At 38.6% G+C, this 17,926-nt stretch overlaps 1 protein-coding gene across 1 annotated transcript; it reads right to left on the bottom strand.

Moving 5' to 3' along the window:
- Positions 1 to 2,245: 2,245 nt before the first annotated feature.
- Positions 2,246 to 15,373, bottom strand: slc1a3a (solute carrier family 1 member 3a). Its single transcript, XM_031760332.2, has 10 exons — positions 15,220 to 15,373; positions 14,451 to 14,775; positions 13,468 to 13,605; positions 7,841 to 8,045; positions 7,462 to 7,504; positions 5,609 to 5,871; positions 5,295 to 5,528; positions 4,831 to 5,025; positions 4,430 to 4,564; positions 2,246 to 3,822 (listed from the first exon to the last, which is right to left on the bottom strand). Exons 2-10 carry the CDS (start codon positions 14,632 to 14,634, stop codon positions 3,615 to 3,617), a joined length of 1,605 nt encoding a protein of 534 aa, XP_031616192.1. The 5' UTR covers positions 14,635 to 14,775; positions 15,220 to 15,373; the 3' UTR covers positions 2,246 to 3,614.
- Positions 15,374 to 17,926: the final 2,553 nt, after the last annotated feature.

Raw genomic sequence — 17,926 nt, 5'->3', positions numbered from 1 at the left:
ACTGACCAAAGATCTCAGGAGTGACTCCCTCCATCGGCGCCAAACAAAATGCCATGCGACATTTCGTGTTTTTGCCCCTAGGGAGCGCTGTAAGACAAGTTTCTTTTCAGCGGCCTGTTTACTTTACAGTCAATTAAAAATTTTGGATTTGGTAAATATACTATAGACACCCATATGAACGAATTATTAATATATTTTTTTGAAAATAACCAGCCGATGGAATTACAACAAATATATCAGTATAACCCCCCCCCCCCATACATGTAGCTTATGTAGATGCATTGAAAAATATACACAGTGCACCTGTCTGTAATACTTTCAGTTGTGTGTTAAAAGTGTTAAAGTCAAAGCAGGAATACTTTACTGGAATCAGAATACCAGATTAATAAGTGATATAAAACTACCCTTGAAGCATACCTTTTTCAGAGTGTTAACATATTATTTCATTGTTACTACATTAACATTACCATAAACTTTACTTTAGTACTTTAGCGGCTATGAAATTTAGCGGGGCATTTTTTTTAAAGAGGTGCCTTGCCTTGCTTCCCCTTTCATACGTGTGGGTTTTTTTTGGTTTTTTTGTTTGTTTGTGTGTCTGTTGAGTTACATTAGGATGAGAAGCATGTTAACTAATTTACAAAAATTTGTTTAACCTCCTCAGCATAGTCTTGTCCAGGATAATTGAACATATATTTATGCACAGCTCTCATTAGCTCCCTCCACAGCATTTCAAATGGGCTGATGTCTGGACATTGACTGGGCCAACACCTTAATTGACTCTTTTGCTATACAGAGTTAAGATAAGATAAGATAACCTTTATTAGTCCCACACGTGGGAAATTTGTTTTGTCACAGCAGGAAGTGGACAGTGCAAAAGTTATGAAGCAAAAATTAGAATACAATAAGAATAAATACAGTACACAACTGTACAGAATAGAATAAAATAAAAATACTATATACAGTAAAATAAAATAGAATAAAATATACAATAGGATAAAAATAGAATACAATACAACTGAGTAAAAATGCAACGATGCCAGAAAAGATTATTGCACTTAGTGTTATTGCACATGTGTGGATGTGTGTGTTTGATCAGTTTAAGTCTTTGTTGTGGAGTCTGACAGCAATGGGGAGGAAAGACCTGCGAAATCTCTCCGTCCCACACCGTCACTTACGTTCATTGTCACTTAACAACTGTAAGGTGCCAAGGTCCAGTGGCTGCAAAACAAGCTCAAATAACCAGCTCTCCACCTCCATGCTTGAATGTTGGTATGAGTTGTTTGTGGGCTGTTTGGTTTTCTCCAAACATGATGCTGTGTACTATGGCCAAACATCTCAACAAAGGACAAAGGACATTTTTCCAGAGGTTTTATGGTTTATTCAGATGCAACCTTAGCTGTGCTGCCACTTTCTTTTTAGAAAGAAGAGGCTTTCTCCTGTCAAACCTACCAAATAAGTCACACTTGTTCAATCTTTTTCAAAATGTGCTGTCATGAACTTGAACATGCTAACTGAGACCCGTGGAGTCTGAAATGTACCTTTGTTGTTGTTTCTGGTTTTTTGCAGTTTCACTGAGCACTGTACTGTCTCACGTGGTGTGAATTTGGTTGGATGTCCACTCTTGTGAACATTTGCACCTGTCTTTTTGTTCACTTGTGAATAATCTTTCTTACTGTGGAAGAAGGGACTTTTTTGGAAAATGCTCTTAAGACTCTTCCTAGAGTGATGGCCAGCTCTAAGATTATTGCTGATGGCTTTCTTCTTGGGCACTGTGTAAACACACACCTGAATGCTTCAGACCAGCAAACTACCAAAACCTGCTGTTATAGGGGTCCTCACACTTGCTGATGACCGATTATTCAAGTTCACTTGATTAGCAGCTCCTTGCTGCTACTTACCCTAATACTTCCTGAGAGGGTGCATTTTTTATACTGCATTTCTGCCTTTTGACCGAATCGTTTTCTTAATTAAATAATGACACTGTCTGATATTTCCAAAGGCTTTGCTAAGAATTCACTGCTTATTTCACATTTCTGATAATCGCAATCAAACAATAAACACACAACCAAAGATTTTATTTTTTTATTCAAAAAAGCAAAACAAACAAAATAATCATGCAAGATAAAACTACAACTCTCATTATTTCCCGTTCGTGTGTGTCTGTATGTGTACCTGTGAATTAATGAGAAAATCATATCAAGAGAGACACCAGCAACTGTAAACAAACGATCTATTCACTTTCCTCAAGTGTGTAAAGAGAAACATTTGGTCCTTTAATCAGTTTGCATTTGTAAAGAGGAATTAGAGGAAATGTTAGTTTGGTAAGAGCATCTTTACATTTACAATCCTCAAGTAACCTTTTGCCATTTTAAGCTACAATTAATATACACATTTATCTACATTTCCCTATACAATTACATTATATTCAGATGGATCTTCTATACAAAGAAACTCTTATGCATTCTATATGTCCTTTGTATTGAATTGGTTCAAATGTAAAGCTAAGTGTTAAACTAAAAGACTCTGATGTAAAATCTGTTACATCTCTATCTAAATCAAAGAAGAGTACACATAAAATTGTATTTTCTACAGCAAACTCAATTCCGAAAAATCCACCATAATGTATTCTAGAAAAATATGAAAATTTAACATCCAACCTATCATTTAACTTCTTTTTTTTTCCAGGCAATTATTTTTCAGTCTGAAGGCACCACCTTACAGTCACCACATTATAACTGTCTTTATATTGAAACTGCACCATGTTTTGTTGGTTGCTGTTAAGCTATAGAGAAATTTGGATTACAGACTCATTTTTTGGTTAAAAAAATCTACTGACTTAAAGTTCGAATCTGCAGCTAAGCAGATATAAAGAGAAAAAACATGAGTGAGTAGTTTTGGTATGTCACTATTTATGATTATAGTGATTGAGGTGATAGTTATAGAGAGAAAGAGAGAGAGCTTTGTTTGCCTGACAGCACATACTGCTTTGGATAGTTAAGGGATAAATGACTTTTTGTAAATTATATCACTCATTCAGCTGATATCTGTACAATGATCATAAAAAATAAAGTCACAAATGACTGTACAGAAGTTGTAATAGCCCTTTTTCCTCCAAAGAGGCTGAAAAATGTTGGCCATTTAGTCCATGTGCATGAAGTCTCCTGATAGATCTTTACTGCCACTTAACAACATTTCTCATAAACATAACCAGTGAAAAACAATTAAAGCCAGAAAATGTGTGCAAGCGGGCTGCTTTCCCGATACAGCAATACTGGCCTCTAGTGGGTAAGATTAGTCATCACAGTTCTGGGAGAAGTTGGATAACATGCACGCCATGGACCACTGGGCTCTGTTTTCATTCCTAATAGTAAACAGCTGCCACCCTCTGGCATAACATAAAGTACTGTTAGGAATAGCACAAAGCTACTAATCACTTCAAGTGTGCGGCATGTGAGGGAAGCCTCACACATTAGTGAAACTCACTTGGCTGAAATAGATTCTAGCTGTAAATCACTTTAATCATACGATCACATCAGATGAAAACTTTAGAAGTCAAAAGGACTTTGAGAGTTGAAAATGTGGTTCAAAGCAGTGCAGCAAATTGAACCCTGGCCTTACATCTTGGTCTCATTGCTGACAGGATGCTCATTTTCGTACTCATTCTCCTGGTTGATGAGCTGGTATGGCTTCTTCTCTGCCTCCTCCACCACTGAGTTGCCCACCTCGGGGTCAGTGTTCTGCAACTCATGGCGAGACAGATGTTCCACTATGCCTGCACCAATGGAGTCCCCAAGGACATTAGTAGTGGTGCGCAACCGGTCCCTAATGAAAGACAGGTGACAACAGGAGGTTAGACATGAAACAAAAGAGGACAAACCAAATCAAGTCAGGAGAAAAGATGCTAAACTTAACAAAAAAAAAGCACACCAACATGTGTTCATAAAAATACATTTAATTAGAAAACTGTAAGCACGATTCCAGAATTGTTCCAGGCTATCCTCAGACTGAATGTACACCGCCAGTAGATGGGAGGAAGAAGGGGCTAGCGCAGGAGATAGTTGTAGACTGAATCAAATCCAGATGCATTAAGGATCGTGGAATGTGAAAGGAGTGTCTCTGGAAGCTGTCCTCTTATCCTCTAATCAAGAGTGCAAGGCACAACAGATAATTCTGCTAGGTCAAAATTGATTGAATTCATACCACACAGCAGCACTACGTTTTATTTTCTCAAAATTAAATCCTCCCCGGTCCTCCCTCATACCAGACTATTTCCAGTTTGTACAGTGAGTGATGCAATTTCACAGCTAAATTGTGAAAAAGCCTGGCTTAGTCTCCTTTTTTTTACTGACAGCACAAAAGAACATTAGTTTTTTTTTGGAGGGGGGGGGTTGTTGTCTTTTTTTTGTAGCAATATAAAGCCAGTACTTACAGGAACCAATCAACGGCAATGATCAGTGAGATGTCATCTGTGGGAAGGCCTACAGATGTTAGCACTATTACCATGGTGACCAGTCCTGCCTGAGGGATTCCAGCTGCTCCAATACTGGCTGCAGTAGCTGTGATACTAAAACAAATAAAGGCAGATGGAGTGAATTACCTGAAAATTCAGTTTCTGTCCCATATTAAGTCATTCTATGGTAATAACACTGAAGAGGGTCACTTAAATGTATTCTCTTGGCTACAATACTACTTATTTATTCCTCTCCAACTGATTGATGGCAAAGAAATACCATTTGTAAATGCACAGAAAATCTAAGGGAAATCGTGGCCATAGGAAAATTATTGAGTGTTAAACAAATCTGATAAAGGAGTGCAGTGTACAGCACATACCTGATGGTGAGAATCTGTCCAAAGTTAAGTTGATAATCATTGACCTGAGCGATAAAAATAGCTGCCAGGGCTTCATACAGAGCAGTGCCGTCCATGTTTATAGTGGCACCGACGGGGAGCACAAAGCGGGTCACGCGTTTGTCCACCTTGTTGTTTTCCTCCAGGCATTTGAAGGTGATAGGCAATGTGGCAGAGCTGCGAGAAGACAGAGAGAGCGAGAGATGGGGATGTAATAATTGATTATTAATATTATTAATCTGACACAATTTATTTTGCTAAGTGATATGTTAATAAAAGTTATTGCAGTTTATTTTCAACTCATGTGGGAACAGCACAGACATTAGTGTCACACATGTTTGTATGTTTAATCAGTTTTGCTTATTAAAAATAAAATCTGCTTCCAGATCACTAAAACAACACAAAAGTGAATAATATTAAACTTCTTTTGGATGATGCTTCTTTACCTGGATGATGTTCCCAGAGCAGTGATGAGCGCCTGCAACAAGCCACCAATGAAGACAAAGGGGTTCTTCCTGGTGATGACGAAGTAGAGAGTGGGCAGGACAAAAACGGCGTGGATGAGCAGCCCGCAAATGACTGTCACTGTATACATTCCCAGCTGGCCACCCATAGCCGAAATGTCATCCATCTCCACAATCTTACCAGCAATCAGGAACAAGATACCAATGGGGGCATACCTGAAGAAAGATGGCTGTTATGAATTTGTAAGCTAAACATGTCATTCATCCATCCAACAAACACCCTTTGTGGTACTTACCATATTATTATGGCAACCAGCCTCATGATGGCCTCGTTCAGGCAGTCAAAGAAGTCCTTTAGTGGTTGTCCCTGTTCTCTCATGTTCCCGATGATGAGACCAAAGCATATGGAGAACACCACCAGCCCGAGTGCATTGATTCCATTTACCGATCCTGGCACAGGGATCATCTCCTCTATTTGTTGGCTGCCATTGGGTGCGACTAATGTGTCGTTTATAGTCATCGTCACATTGACTATTCGCTTGGCGTATTGCGTCTTGAACTGGAATGTACCAAAGAAAAAAGACAGCTCTCAAACAGTAGTTTCTAAATATCTGGGCAAAGTAATTCAAAATAATTAAACAGAAAAAATGGGTTAGCTTAAAGATAGCATTAAAGATTACTATGAAACTGATGTGTAATATATAATTTAAAAATTAGCATTTCAGAATGCATTTGGATAAGAATTCCGTGTCTGTGTGACGTCAGCAAGTTTTCACTGGAATAAGATGCCAGATGATCCTGATGTATGGTTTAAAATATGGATAAATTTGTTCTAGATAAAATGTAGAGAAACAATTAGCAAATGCAAGCTATCCAGTTCTGATGTACCCTAACACCAATAGTCTTTAACATTCTTTCTTAGGTTTACTTTTCCTTTCAGATGAGTGGGATCAATCAAGACAGAGCAAGGGTCAGGCCAGCTCAAATCAATGTGGGACTTGTTCTTGACATATATAATTATTGCTGTGAAAGTTTAGTTTTACATATCAAATACTTTTCAAGATTCAGAAATGTAACTTATTGTCTTTTGCAGAGTTTTTTTTTTTAGCACATGCACAAATATTAGACTTTACAGGCTTGAATTTTTTCAAGCTTCTGGTTATCAGACATTTTCTGATGTATCTGCCCAAATTATAGATCTGGATTCATTTTGATGATAAGAAAGACAAGTGAAAATTTCAGGCTTTTATCTTTAACTCGAACATTGCCTCAGATTCAGTGTGCAAAGAAAATGGCCTGATGTGGGTTGACTGACCATTTTCAAAAAATATTTATTGTAAAGTGTTTGATTTATGAGAATAAAATGTCACAGAACTCATTATATTCAAACTTTGGACTATAACATTTTTATGCAAAATAAAAGAAGGTAGAGTAGAAATTTTCTAAAAATTTGCTTATTTGAGATGAAATGACCCATAAGGGAACACATCTGTCTGATCCTTCAGACCTCCCAGATAGAAGATGCCAGAGCAAATATAAGATCAGATGCCGGAAATGCCAGAGCAGAGGTCCTGAGGTCAGACCAGCAGACTGACCTCAGAGCCTCTGTGTAGGTTCCGCAAGACAAGACCTTTGCAGATCTCACCAAAATAACAAGACCTAACGAAAAAGTGGAATCAACTCTAGAAAAAAAAAGAAACCTTCACAAATGTTCACAAAATATCACAACCCATAAACACATCTCAGCGTACCTAAATCGTGTTCAAATGAGTCACAATAGGATAACACATGTTGTGTGGAGATGTGTTTAAATGGCTCGCTGGGTGTGCCATCACCGTCCCAATATACTTTTTGTTTATTTTAATAACTTTTTGCAATGCCCACCTTACCAGACACTGAGACAAATAAAGCATGTCTAATGTGTTTTTATAAGGATGCTACTAAAGGAGTTAATCACGGAATTTAACTCCACTGTTTATTTCGGCAGCATGGGTCAGAAATGACAATGGCAATATGAAAAGGATTACTAACTGTGAGTCTTTAAACAATGCTAACTGTGCACTCAGGTACAGATGTGAGACATCTGTGTGAGATAATCAATTTTCTGTAAGTGTAAAAGAAAAAGGGAAATGTGTGGAGGAAGAATTACCTGTTTGGTGCAAGCCTCCACGAGGTTAGGTGGAAACATGTTCCTGCAAAACACAACAAAATCAGTACATTTAAAAATTAGAATGAATAAATTACAAACTACAAATGCATATCGATTAAAAAAAACAAAACAATCAAACAATCAAAAGGGAATTGTATAGGATATTAAAACCATTGTGTGATTTTGCTGTGCATTTTGCAGCATTAAAAGATAAAACAACTTAAAAATCCTTCTCCCAGGCTGAACACCTCCATCTCAGTGACCTATATCAAAAGGGCAATTAGTAAGGGACTGTGAATCCTCATTTTTGCTGATTCAGTCATTGTACTGGAGTGATCTTGTGCGAACGCTTATTTGGTCAGAATGCATAAAGGTATACCTGATAAGATCCAGAAAGGCATCAGCAGCGCTGACCTGCTCTATCTGCTGCTGCTTGGAGAACTCATCCTTTGATCCTTTTCCAGGGTGAATAATGAGCACCATGACAATACCGATGAAAACAGCGATGATGGTTGTAGTGGTGTAATAGACAACTGCTCTTATTCCCATTTTACCAGAAGCACGGCTGTCCAGAGCAGCAATACCTGCAAAATGACAAATCATAAACATATGAGCACAGTTTTAAAAATAAATAAACACATTCACTCACAGCTGCACTTTTGGAAGAAGCATGGAGTGACTCATGCTGTAATAATTCCTATATAGGGAGGACTAATGAAGAAACAGTGCCATAAAGGTTGTGTTGGGCATGATGTCAATTAGTCACCACAGAGTTTGTGACTGTAATATTTCATTATTTCTTTATGTATATAGTAGCATAAAAAAAATGTGGTAATGTTTTTTAAATAGGGTGCAATAATACTACAGTGAAGTTTGTAAAGATAGAGTATGTTCCTGTTTTTGTGATGGTTTCTATAAAAAGAATAATGCAGTAATCCTGCCCAGGGATTTTTATTGATGCATCACTAAAGTCTATCCCTGTGAGCATACGGTTAGCTTGGGAAATGAGCCTGTAATTATAGATCGAACATCTCCATCTGGATTATCTGAATGACTATCTGTGACAACAAAAAGCGGCAAGAAACACAATCTGGCTGACCTTTCCTGATGGAAAAACAACACCTAAAACACACAGCCCAGGGGAAAATGTAATACGCAAAACTGCACATACTTTCTAAGTTATCAAATACAATTTTGGGGATAAACTCTGTAAAAATGAATTGGCAGCTGAATTAAAAACTAGAGCTGGCGTTGTTCCGTGAACTCTCTTTATCACTAAAAAGTTCTACGTCCTCACTGACATTAGTTTGGTGTGCACACACTCTGCAGAGATGTAGGTTGCAGATAAGCAGTCTAACCTCAGCTCAATGTTTGTGTGACAGAAGGGGGGAAAAACTAAGTATGAAGCACATTAAACCACTGGCAACGCTTAGGAAGCAGCTGAGAACACAATGTGACAATTTTATGCTGAAAGAATGGGTTGCAGCAGGAGTCACAACAAACAACTGAAGATCCAGTTACCAAAAAGTTGTTGCTTTCTGCTCTACAGTAGGTTATGTCTGGTAAATTGCGCATTCCTGTGAGAAAAGCTGGATACTGGGTAATTACACAAACTCTGATTCATAAAAATCAGCAAGTTACTGCATTATTTTCTCCTTCTTCTTCTTTTCTGTTTTATGGTATGTACTAACCAACGTAAAGGTGTAATACTTCCACCAGCTATGTTGGCCTGACAACCAGACAGGTACCTCTGCTATTTAAATGCAATATTAGCACTTACATTTATAGGTTATAAATTTCATAGAGCTTGATACACCGACAGTAAAATTATAATAAAAGCAAATAAACAAAATAATTTTTAGCTTCAGAAAGAAACTTTAAAAGAAATATCTGGTTCTCAGAAAGAAATCGATGCTGCAGAATAACTGAAGTTTAACGGCCGCCAGAAAGAATTTGTGAGGGAGTCGCAGCGCCTGGAGGCTAAACTGTCCTCCACAGTTCTAATAGTATTAAACAGACTTTGTAGGGATAATGGTAGCAAGAAGAAATACAGCCATTCAGAGAGCTGGATTTAGAAACTGACAAGGCGCTTCAATGGGCGTGACAGTGGTGCTGTATTTTTAAAGTGTCAGGTCCTATTATGGCCATTATCTTTATTCAGACCTGTGGAAGGCAAAGAAAGCTTTGTGTGATGGGAGATGTATGTGTTTCTCTCGCATGTGTCACTTTGATACTGTGTATACCACAGTGTGTGTGTGAGAACCAGTTTGAGTTTTAATTGGAGGTGAAGGCATTTTGGTCTGTCCTCATTTACTGGCACAGCCTCGAAAGTTATATTGAGGGCTAAGACTTGGTCATAGGGGTCAGGTTAAAACTGGGTATAGATCAGGGCTGGGTTAAAGGTTGCAATTTGGTATTTAGTTGTGATGTTTAAGGTTACGGTGAGATGCCGGCAAATGGATTATGTCCGTCGGCATTCAGACAAAGAGCACAATTGTGAGTGTGTGTCTCTGTTTCGCCGTGGGTGGGTGGGTGTAGCTATTGCCCCTGCTTTGCCCCTCTCTGTACCTCTTGTCTTAGCATGGCCAGACTTAAACTTTTATCTGACTCTTTTTGATCCTCTTCCTTCCCTCCTCGCCGTTCCCCTTCCTCGTTCTCTTCTCCCAAATCCTTCGCCTCCTTTCTCTGCCACCCCTCCATCACCACCCCTTATTTCAGAGTGTCCCCCAGTACACCTCCCCTGCTTTTCCTTCTCTCCAAACCCACATCTCACCTCACTCCTCCCCCTTTTTTTCCTTTTTTTGGGGGGAGACTGATCTTATTGCTTCAATCCTCTTTCATTGCCACCCTTTCCCTCCCAATCAACCCCCTTCTCTTGCTTTCCTCCAATTCCCTTTCCGACAGCCCTGGGAAAACTTGTTGACTTAGTTAGCCCAGACACACACAATGATCTCCAGGCTGTTGTCCAGGCAACAGCGGACACAGCCGTACCAATTCCATCTTTTCAAAAGAACGAAAGATTGAGGGAGAGGAAGGACAATGACTTTCTTTTTTCATATGGGCAATGTTCATCAAATACAAAAGTAGGCATGCCTTGGGGAGGAAGTTGAAATGCAGGACATTGCAATTCCAGGAGGTCGACCCGTAATGCAAAGACAAACTCCACGGTTCTAGCAATTCTTTACCTGCCATTTTAAGGTCAGTCAATACCTCTGCATCTTAGTGGGTAAAACTACAAATAACAACAACTTACTTTTAGCGCAGTAACTGCAAATAGACATATTGACTGTAGGTTTGTAGAAAGGGGCACTTCATATTTAGATTGGCGTTTTTTAAACTCGCAGCTTAGCTGATGAGGTCCTGTACCTTTCAATGCCTCTCATTTCATGTAGCTAAAATTCTCATGTGCATGCAGGACAGTGCAGAGGAGGAAAATGATGCTGCAGAACATTCCTATGAGACCTGCACTGGTACTCTTGGACTTTATTTCCTTGTAAAATTACACTTTTATACTGGCACACTTAAAAAGATTTGATTCATGTTCCTCTTCCAGAAACTTCCCCTGACTTCCCTCTCATGTTCCCTTCACATTATTTTATTTTATTTTTTTACTGCCCATGTCTCTTGTTCCTATCCAGCCCATTCTTGGCTGTATAAATGTTCTGTGGTGGAGTTGGCTCTCACAATGAAATGCCTGAGGACAATATGGATTGAGAGGTTAGTTTATGTGAGTGGGCGAGTGAAGGAGTACATGTAAAGAGAGAGAGAGAGAGAGAAACTGAATGAAATGTAATTTTGAAAAGGGGAAACATTCTCTGTATTCTCTTTTTCTTATTCTATCATTAAAAACCATTTTCTCTAATAAGCCTTCTCCTTCCTGCCTGTCCATTGCTCCTGTGTGTTTTGTTCAAAATACCTTTGAGGTCTTTAAACTGATTCCGAGTTCTACTTCACTTTTAGAAGAGATCAATTCAGAGGCAAGTTCTTTTCAGCTAGAACAACCCATTTCACACAGAAGCACTACCCAGTGTTGAGAGCGTGACAGTCATATTGCACAGGGCTACAGATTTGCAAAAAACAACTCATGGCTGTGAGGCTCCTATGCTCTATAATATGTTATTCTCAAAGTCATGAAAGTATGCAAAGCAATCAGTCCTATAGAGCTTAATGAAAATACTTAAAGATGAAATATATGTTACATTCAGCTCATCTAGAGTTGGACACCTTTTGACTGTGTTCTAAAAGAACTTGTAATGCAATAACTTTACCCCATTAAAATAATAAAGATACCTGAATGATCAAGTGACAAATACAGATGAGAAAAAAACCCTCTGGTTTTATGAATATGCATGAAAATCTATTTTTAAACAAAGTATTTGTAATTAAAATGTATGAATGAAGTGATTTTTTTTTTACTTACAATAATCAGATTTCTGCAAATTATTGTTATACTGTTTATAATGTTACTGGAATTTGTTTTCCATGTGCTACTATTTATCTCTTCATGCAGATGATGTTTGCTGTTACAGCATCGACTACGTGCAGCAGTATAGTGTTTGACTGTCTCTGGTTCTGAAGGAAACAACATAGCGTCTAATAGCTTGCATTAGTTTGTTACTAAGGCAGAACCCTTTTTCTTTTTTTTGATTACCACATGCTGTTGCTGTGGTCATGTGACATGATGTCAGAGGATGCTGTTGTTACGCCCTGCTGAAGCACAAAGAAGGTTATTATCGGACAATTGTCTATGTCATCCCTTCAGGAGACTGGCCCCTTCGATCCCCTCCAATCAGTGCTCAATGACTGGACGTTAGGCCCTCCTATCTACTCCGTCAATGGTGTTGACTCGTATTTTGGAAATTTAAACGTTCCATAACTTTATTCATTCGTTCACTTGCTACAATCGAGTACTCACGTGTGTCTGACTTGCATTACACACTTGAAAACTTTGTGTCATTTGTTTTTGTTCTGCAATATTTGGCCAAATTTACATGAGCTGCATAAACAAAAGGCAAATCTTTCAACAAATTCTGAATGGCTTCACATAAAACAAAATGTACTGTGACTGCTGTGGACATGCTGTTGCAAGATTAGAGCATTACTACAATGATCAAGCATGTGATTGAGTCTCTCTCTCTCTCCCTCTCTCTCTTATGAGGTCATCCTAACCACATCTACTGTGAGGCCTAAAAGAAACAAGCACCACTAGTTGAACACACTCTGCCACTCATGAGGTACATTTTGGTCAGCAAGCCACAAAACAGCAAACAACACTATCAGCTTCTTAAAATAAACACAAATGAGTTTTAAGACATCCACATACATAAAATCTCATAAAAACAGAGTCATGTGCTCCTTTTTCATATGAAACTGATGTTTTGCTGCACTTCCGCAACAGGATAGCAGGGACTCCGAGTACACATTAGTAGAAGCGAGGCATTTCTACAGTAGATACTGTATTACAAATCTGAAGAAAGCTGTGGAGACATGCTGAGTAGGCACTCTGAATTACTGCTGTGGATGTGTGGCTAAGACAAAGGGTGGTATTATGTATTTATGATATTGGGAGTAAAGTACTGGGTATATTGTTGTTCAATACAAGTGTACGTTTTGGGGAGTTAAGCCAGAAATAGACAATGACTACAAGTTACTTACCTTAATAATATATTAAAAATGTGGCCTTGGGTGTGTCAGATATATTTAACTTTATGACGCAGTTACTCATAGAGTAACTAAATCATTTCTATTTGAGACATTTGAGACATTTTTTCGTAAATGACTTTTCTAAGTCATCATCCAGGATTTAAAGTAACCCTTAAAACTTGACTATTTTTGTTGTTGTTGTTGCTGATGGGGGTTAGTTCTCTGACCTCCTAATCTGATGTACATGTGACTAAAACAAGAATAAAACAAGGCTCTGACAGCGAGCAGTTTATGCATTTTTCATGGAGATGCATCTGTATCTTTCTGTGTCCTGATTGCTCTAAAATGTTTTGATGCCCATACCTGTAATGAGACTGGAAACCAGCAGGGGCAGCACCAGCATCTGAAGCATTCGCATCAGCAGTTCTCCAGGAAAAGAGAAGAATTTAATTTCACGGTAAGACATGTTATATGGCCGAAGGGCAAATCCCAGGATTATACCTGCAGTGTGAAGCAGAAGCAAAGCAGAAACTTCATGTGACCATTTTAAGTTGACATGAGAACATGAGCTTAATAGAGTCCTAGATTTAATACATCCTTAATATGAGTTTAAATTAATAGTAGGCTATAACGATTGTGACAACTTTCAAAATAAGATAATCTCAACCTAGGTGGCGCTATAGTGTTGAAAATGAAAAGCACTTCGACTCTTCAAAACACCAGTGGTTGTGCAATGGTTGCGACTGCTTTAATTGATTTTTAAAATGAGATTTTCTTGTTAAAATGTCTGTTTTTATCTTCGGTTTCAGTGAAGTCTGTGTCTTCAATGAGCTGTTTGTTCACTCCATCAGTAATCCGCAGATAAGCCCAGGTGGCTGACCCTGCAGCCTGAAGTGAGGAATATCCGGAGTTTAACTATCAATCAAATGTGTTTGTTGTGGCATGGTGTAATTCTAGCAGGGCTGCAGATGTCCAGGCAGCAGGCGGGGCCGGCTTGCATCCTACTGAGTAAGAGTCAGAGGTTAGAGCACTGAGCTGACCTTTGGCTTGATGCCAAAGGCCAGTTAAAGGGTCGGCTAAAGGCCAGTTAAGAAGTTAATTTACGTTCCCTGTATTCTTTCATTTGGAGAGTTTCTTTTTATTCGTCCTCCTTTTTTAGTACAGCATGGTGCTGTTGGTCGCAAATTCATGGATTATTTGCATGATGCTTAAAATGTGCTGCACTCTACAAGTTTGAAGAGAGGAGGGCTACGTGGTGTACCCCAGTAATCTTCAGTTTTTAATGAACTGATTTATTCTTCATCTAAAACATGCCTGAAGTAAAAAATAAATCCTCCCCCACTTACCAATAATAACTGCAGCAACAGTGAGAATCACAAAGGCATTTCTGGTAAAAAATCCCTTCACATCTTCTTTTGTCATGTTCTCCACCTTCTGCCTGGCTTTCATTGATCGGGACTGGATTCCGGCTCGGATTTGTTTGAGACCACTCTGGGTCTTCTGCTGGTTCTCACCGTTGCTTTGAGTCATAGCTGCAAGTGAAATCTTTAGATCTGTTATGAATGTGGGAAAACCTGAGCTCCACTCAGCTGTGACAGGAGCACCTTAAAGGTGCTGATGAGTCACTTGTTCCGTTGCTCTTCTCTGTCACGCCTTCTACTTTGGAATTGCCTGGTTGAGAGGGAAGAAAACATTTTAAAAGTTACCCAACTATTAAGATTAGACAGTCATGCAGTTAGTTGAATCAGATAACAGAGGTTAGTGACTTTATCATATTTTGAAACTACTACAGCAGATGAACAACATACATTTAAATGAGACTGAAAAATTATTATTATTCCATTGCAACTTCTGACAGATGAGAGTAATAATTTAGCAGCACCATCCCACAAGAAAACATTTTAACCCTTCCTTGGAGACATGCTTTCTTATGACAAGCCCATGTGCTGCTATGCAAAGAGCTGCAAACTTCCTCTTATGCACACTAGCCTCAACACACGTGTACAGTTTCCCAGACATCCACACACACAAACCCAGCTTCTGGTTAGATGGGTAAATGTATCTGCAGACACATAAACTGGTATAAAATACTAAAAGTAGAAGTTGTTTCTGTACCTTTAGACTCAAGTGAATGCTTCCTTTGGAGTAAAGTCTCAGTTTCTCTGAGGAAAGTTGTGTCTTAAAGCTTGATCAGTGGGAGACGGACAGAGGAGCTCTTTGGCTTTCAGCTGGCTGGCGTGAACAACCAGCAATGAAGAGAAACGGGAGAAAAAGGAGAGGGGAGGAGAAAGGAAAGGAGGGAGGAGTGGTGGGACAGAGGGAATGAAAGAGCCAGTGAGAGAATGGAGGCGGTGCTGGAGTAGAAGAAAAACTAGCTAGTCACTCATATAGTGTGGGCTTGTGGGGAGGTGAGGCGGGGACTAAAAAAAAAAAAAGTGAAGTTAGGTAAAGGAGGGGGTCGCTTTTCAGACGAGGGAAGCTTGAGGAATAATGAGCTTTCCAAGTAGGAAAAAGAGAAAGAACCTTCTTGTTTTCTTCTGTCTCTGTCAGCCTCTCTTTCACATGGTTTTTCACGCTTGATAAGTTCAGCCTGATTGGCGATTCCTGCAGCGAATGAGTCAAGAGAGAAATAAAAGTGCCCCATCCATCAAAAAAATCTGGAAGTGGATTACCTATTCATACATTTTCTTATTGGCACATTTCCAATAGACACATTATTCAGTCTCTCTTTCTCTCATTTTCCCCCTGTCTTTTCTAAATTGCACATCTTTCCATAGAGTACAAAGTCCTTTTGGCTGCCCTTTTTTCTAAAAACCTGTGGAATTTTAAGTTTGTTAAACTAAAAAGAGAAGGTAAATATTTACCAAGTGGCTATCGTACAAGTGGTGCTCAGCTTCGGGACATTAAAGAAACAGACTGTTCCAATAGTGACGCGTGTTTTTAAAAATGAGCTGACTGTAGTGCTACTGCACTTCTGTTACCCAAACGCAAAATTTACCACACGGGACCCAGTGGCTTGAAAGCAATGATGTGGACTTTATTTTGGCACTGAAATGTAGGAATTTAGAGTCAGGCTTGTCCCGAGGTATCCTTTCTGACTTATAGTGAGGAAACCCAAATATGGCAAAAATGTTCTGAAATGTTTAAGCTGTCAGTCTGCGCAAACACAAATGCCCACTGTCCCTCTTTCTTCATGTGACCTTGGTGCAAATGTTTCTTGATTGCAACTTTGTTTATTCCGTGATATTAAGATAAAGCTAATTGAATCTGTGGCCTTGCAATAGTCTATGGCAGAAACCACTCAACATGGTCGCGAAAAACATCATTCCTCTTTCCAGCCATTCATCCAGATACTCTGAATTCTATTTTAAAGTTTGGTTAAAGTAATTCAACACCAAATTCAGCAGTAAAACATTTTATACACAGTCATTCACAGTGATCTAGACCAATGATGCTTTTCATGTAAATTCAAGAATATTTGCATTTGAAAAATCTGTGCATTACTACAGTATCAGTAGATACACCAGAGAAGAATTTGCTATCAAGCACATTCAACTGATGTTTTGCTGCTTTGATTTCTACATAGCTAAACTACAATGAAACTACAACTCATTGGTCCAGGTTTTTGCAGATGACTTTTAGTTTTTTTAAAGAAATGAAACTGGTCCAGATACCTAACGGGAAACTATGTTCCCCTCAAGGAACATATTTTAGTCAAATACAAACATGTGAGCACACAACTCAGATCACAAGAGCAAATGCTTGGAGAGGTTTCAGACTGTAATATTTATTCATAACATAATGGAGCAGACAGAAAGGCAAAGAGTTATCGGCAACATTGGAATCCCACTAGAATACCTTAATAACCATCATTACCTTGTGAGAAATAGACAATTATATTTGAAATACAACAAAAAGTTGTCTGTGCTGTTATTATATACCTTGGCATGCCCTGGGCCTCAGAAACACTGAACAGATCCATAATGTCTTCACAGACAGTGATGTCTGCAGCTGTCTTGTCAGCACAGCTAATTGCACTGTACTCATACCGCTGAGACATTTGTTTAGGTGAAGAGAGATTGATGAAAAGACATCGTGGTGGCACAGCAATTCTTTTCAAGGACTGTCTTACTATTGGATCATTCCACATAAAATCAATCAAATCTGAAAAAAAGTTTCCAGCTGATTTGTTTTGCACGATTGCTTTATTCGAATTGATGCAGGAATGCAAAATTTTACCTTCATACTTTGAAAACTTTTTGAGTTTCAGGCCCTCAGAGTTCATAAGGATGGTTTGATATTTGACACTTTATAATTACAATTATTTTTGTTCCAAATATTAAAGACTGATAACTTTATAAAAGATAACCAACCAAGATTGTGAAACTCAGGGTTGGTGTAAAGTTTGGTGTAAAATCTAATTTCTTCTGTCATGTTACTCTGTGATAAATAGATTTTTGTTGCAGAGTGTAATTTTTGTTTCTGCTTTTGGGTAGGTTTATTACTTGTAGTTTTTGTGGTTTAATCCCTAGCTTGTGGCCTCATGTCTAAGTGTTCAAAAGGAGTTTAGGCTAATGCTTGATATTGATACATGAACCTGATCCATCCATCTTTAAACTTTGCTTCCAGAACAAAAGGTGTGTCAGCAGTATTCCTTTTATTGCCCGACTATGTTCTCAGACGAGTTTAGTAATAATAATAATGCATTGGATTTATATAGCGCTTTTCAAGGCACCCAAAGCGCTTTACAATGACATTATTCATTCACACTCACATTCACACACTGGTGGAGGCAAGCTACGGTTGTAGCCACAGCTGCCCT

Source organism: Oreochromis aureus, linkage group 12 (assembly GCF_013358895.1).
Source record: "Oreochromis aureus strain Israel breed Guangdong linkage group 12, ZZ_aureus, whole genome shotgun sequence".
Taxonomy (NCBI): domain Eukaryota; kingdom Metazoa; phylum Chordata; class Actinopteri; order Cichliformes; family Cichlidae; genus Oreochromis; species Oreochromis aureus.
Note: the sequence above shows the minus strand (reverse complement) of the source record. Positions and strands in the feature narration are given on the sequence as shown.

Bases quoted from the DNA above. Each gene is read 5' to 3' on its own strand.
- slc1a3a (XM_031760332.2), bottom strand. From the start codon at position 14,634: ATGACTCAAAGCAACGGTGAGAACCAGCAGAAGACCCAGAGTGGTCTC. The intron at 5,026-5,294 runs GTAAAGAAGCAT...GTCTTCTCGCAG, and splicing joins GCTCTGGGAACATCATCCAG to CTCTGCCACATTGCCTATCA. The intron at 3,823-4,429 runs GTAAGTACTGGC...GTCTTTCATTAG, and splicing joins ATTGCCGTTGATTGGTTCCT to GGACCGGTTGCGCACCACTA.